Source organism: Symsagittifera roscoffensis, unplaced genomic scaffold (assembly GCF_963678635.1).
Source record: "Symsagittifera roscoffensis unplaced genomic scaffold, txSymRosc1.1 SCAFFOLD_56, whole genome shotgun sequence".
Classification (NCBI taxonomy): domain Eukaryota; kingdom Metazoa; phylum Xenacoelomorpha; order Acoela; family Convolutidae; genus Symsagittifera; species Symsagittifera roscoffensis.
Genome location: NW_026971278.1, coordinates 62,741 through 66,516, shown reverse-complemented (window position 1 = coordinate 66,516; position 3,776 = coordinate 62,741). Strand labels below are relative to the sequence as shown.

At 37.4% G+C, this 3,776-nt stretch overlaps 1 protein-coding gene across 1 annotated transcript; it reads right to left on the bottom strand.

The window, feature by feature from the left end:
- Window positions 1-1,740: 1,740 nt before the first annotated feature.
- LOC134856291 (solute carrier family 52, riboflavin transporter, member 3-like) lies at window positions 1,741-3,377 on the bottom strand. The gene has a single exon (XM_063872643.1). The coding sequence runs from the start codon at window positions 3,159-3,161 to the stop codon at window positions 1,884-1,886; it is 1,278 nt and encodes a 425-aa protein (XP_063728713.1). The 5' UTR covers window positions 3,162-3,377; the 3' UTR covers window positions 1,741-1,883.
- Between the last annotated feature and the right edge of the window lie 399 nt (window positions 3,378-3,776).

Sequence of the window (3,776 nt, the reverse complement as noted above, 5' to 3'; positions counted from 1 at the left end):
AAATCGTGATTGTGCCTAAAACTTCTCTTTGCCTAAATGTCTCAAAAATTTCTGAGTGAACAGAAATTGGAAAAACGAAAAAAAAAAACACTTGATATTGGTACTTCAATAAAAGTCCAGTTTTCTGTTCTCTCCGAGTATTTTTCATGAAGTAAGATGCTAGTCTTTGTTTTGCTGTTACTTTTGTTGAAACTTCTTACTTTGAAATGATTTGGAGAAATAAATTTCTTCCTTTCTTATTTCTCATATAATACAACGGTTGACCTTTTACCGAGCTCTCAGTCGTTTTGCAAACGCGTAAAATTCCGACCTATTTCTTCCAACTATGTGAAATTCGTTTGTTTTTCTGATTCCGAAGCACGACCACGTTAATACGATACCACAATTGACCCCATTAGGAGCTTAGACCCATTTTCAAAACCGTAAAGTTAAAGATCCGTTTTCCCGACTACGAACTTTGTTGATTATTTTTGCATCGTATGAATGTTTAGCATATCTAGTCTGATACCGATTATAGCCTTTTAAACGATGGAACTATAGAAATATAAAAGTTCCAAAATTTGCCAAATTCTTAAATAGAAATTTTTGGATTGCAAATTTACATTTAAGTTATCACCGTTGCGCTATCAGGTCACTTCTCAAAAAAGAGGAATCAACAAAGCTTGGCTTTATTTGGTTGAGCCAGCGATGGAGAGTGTTCAGCCAAATGCAGTGGAATTTGCGTTAGAAGCACGTAATAAGTGAGCTGTTGTGTATTCGTATACTGCGTAAAACAAATTTAAAAAAATCTGTAATCTCGTGTAACGTGTACCATACATTGCCCTGTGCTATAGATCCTTCAGGCTTCGTGAAGTGGTCGGCAAAATAAACAGCCGTATTTTCATCCAGAAGTGTATGTTTTTTTTTCAAAACAATTATGTCACCCCCCCCCCCCCCCCCCAAAAAAAAATATGTACCTCAGTTGTTTTCCATCATAAGGCTTGTACAAAAATGTTTTTTTTTCTGGCCGTATTTGCTAAATAAGCTATGAGAAGTTCAAAAGTTTTGGGTTCTTATCCGACATAGGAAAATAGCTTGAAAAATTAAAGAAACTAAAATTTTCAGACTCTCCAATTTCCGGAGAGTAAATGAATTGAGCTGAAAAGATTACCGGTTTTAATATGGGACTCGATAAATTCGAGGTTAATCGAAAAATATAAAATTTTGAAATTAAACTACAGATTATCTTTTAAATTTAATAAAATATAAAGTTGTGTGTGCTTGTGCGTGCGTGAGTCTGTATGTTACCAATTTCCTAGAAGAATGCTCGTGCAATTGTGAAACTTAACAAGTATCGGCAAATGAAAGCAAGGATAGACGGTTACAAGTAGCACAGAATGTTCCGACCATATTCTTAAAAAAATTTCAAATTAGTGTCGTTTTTTCAGCGTGGTGTGATCAAAGAGATGAAGCAAAAATCTGAGAATAGGCCTATTCGTTAGCCAGAGTGAAATTAAAAAAAAACTCAAAAGTAATTTTCTTAAAATGACTAGGAAAACTTTTTTAAAAAACTTTAAAAAATACTTGCAGGTTTTTTTCAAAAGGTCGGAGCAATTGACAGTGTCATGTGTTAACAAACTTTCAATTTTGGGAACTGCTTAGTGCAATTGAAGAATGAACGGTGGACTTTGTGGTTTTTTCTTTGAATTAAATCGGGCATCGTTATTTACATTTTTATAATAATAATTAACAATATCCATTGTTCACTCTCACACGGAAACTTGACTACTGACCGGGCCACAAAAGTTTATGCAGCTACTTATGCATATTGTAAAACAATTTTTATTAATATCTAAATACAGCAGTTGTTTTTTCGATTCAGGCTGAAACTGTCAGTTTAATAGCTACTCATCTCTGGGTTCAACGAAGTAGTTAGAGACGTTTATTAAGGTGAACGATAGAAGGGAGCACACAACATCTCCCAGCTGAGCTGCGATCGATCCATATTTCACCGCATTCTCGTCAATTTCTCTGAGACAGTTACTAGCCGTGCAGAAGAGGAAGAAACCGGAGCTACCTTGAGCAATCCAGAGGAGTATCATCATAGGCTCTGCGAGTTTGTATCCCTGAAGAGGTGGGTGGGGACTTTGAGAGGCAATGAAAATGAGGACGCCACACACTACGACGTGAAGAATGAGACAAATGAGCAAACTGAACATTTTTCTCAGCCTGACAAAGTGAGCAAAGATGGCAGTCAGCGGGAACGAGAGCGCCCAGAAAGATACGGCTAACATGAAACACCTCTGGCTGTAAGGCAATGTCGAGAAGGAGTGGAAGGCTGGCATCAACGTGAAGACGGATCCACTGGCTGCGAACCAGTTGAACCAGAGAAAGTACTTGTGGTTCTCCGAGTAAATGTTGGCCAAGTGCAATGGGGACGTTTCGCTTTTCTCAGTTTCCCCTTCTCTTTCGGTGAGTGCCGAATACTTCGCTTTTCGGTCGTTTTTATTTCGGTATATCAGCCACCCAAGAGAAGCGAAACAAGTAGTGAAAACAAACGCTAAGAACAGTAGAGCAGTCTGTGGTCCAAACACGTAATCTTTTGACAAAGTGTCTTTCGAGACTGAATTAGTTGCGGATCTAAAAAACAGCTTGTAGCCTTGAATGTAGGAAATGCCGCTGGCGAACACACCCCCACATGCATCGCCAATCAATACTGCAGTTATGAAGGACTCAGAGAACATGCTTGTTGCCAGCATGAAAACCAAAGTCATTCGAAGTGAGTCCAAACCCATTAGACAAAAGGCATTTGCTAAGAACCCGATACTAAGTCCATCGGGGAATAATTTGGTCGGTCCTATTTTTTGGTCCCATGAGAAACAAATAGAAATACTAAGAAGAAAGCCAAGCCCGTAGCAGATAAGACAGGCGGTGATGATTCCTCGCTTCAAAAATAGAGGAAGTAGCAGCAAAGAAGAGGTGGAAAGACCTTTCATTAGAACGAGGAAGGAGCCGAGTCGCCATCCTTCGGGTAAAATTGGCACGAGAAAAGGTACCTCAACGGTTAAAGCATCGCTCCAAAGCCAAATACCAACCGATGCTAGAATCAGAAGGAAAAAATTCAGCTTTGCAAAGAAGGAATCGCTTGATAGAACAGACGACAGACTTTCTGCTGCACCCATATCAGCCCCGTTTATGTAAGAATTAGAGTCGTGAGCTAATTGTGAAAATAGAGTGAACTGAATTCTCAATTATAGTCTAAAAGTAATACGTTAAGGCTTCTGTAGTTTGCTACTTATGTAAGCTTAAAGTAAAAGAAAAATAGATGATGAACTGGTTTATTAGCAAAAAATTATAATTGTGTTCATTGATAACTTGATGAAGTTTGAGTACACAAACTAAACCGCGTCTTACGCAGCGCGCTTTGCAGTTTAACTTTAAAAATATGTTTTGTGTATTTGAGTGAACTGAGCCAGCTTGAACATTCCGGCCACCTTGAAAGGTCTTCGATTGTTCAAGTTGGTTTCAACATGATTGCATATTCTCCATGTAAAATACTTCCTCATAATACCGAAAAAACCTCCTCATTATAAAAATACATCAAAATCAAGTAATAGTAGAGCCGGTTTTTGTTCAAGCACAAATTTCATAAAAAAATTCGTGAAAAAATTACAGCAAAAAAATTTTTTGTGAATTTTTTTGTTCTATGGACATTTGATAGACATTTAAGAATTTCTAGAAAAAAAAAGATTTTTTTTGTAACTGGCAGTTTTACAGAATGAAATCAGATGTTGTAA

Bases quoted from the DNA above. Each gene is read 5' to 3' on its own strand.
- LOC134856291 (XM_063872643.1), bottom strand. From the start codon at position 3,161: ATGGGTGCAGCAGAAAGTCTGTCGTCTGTTCTATCAAGCGATTCCTTC.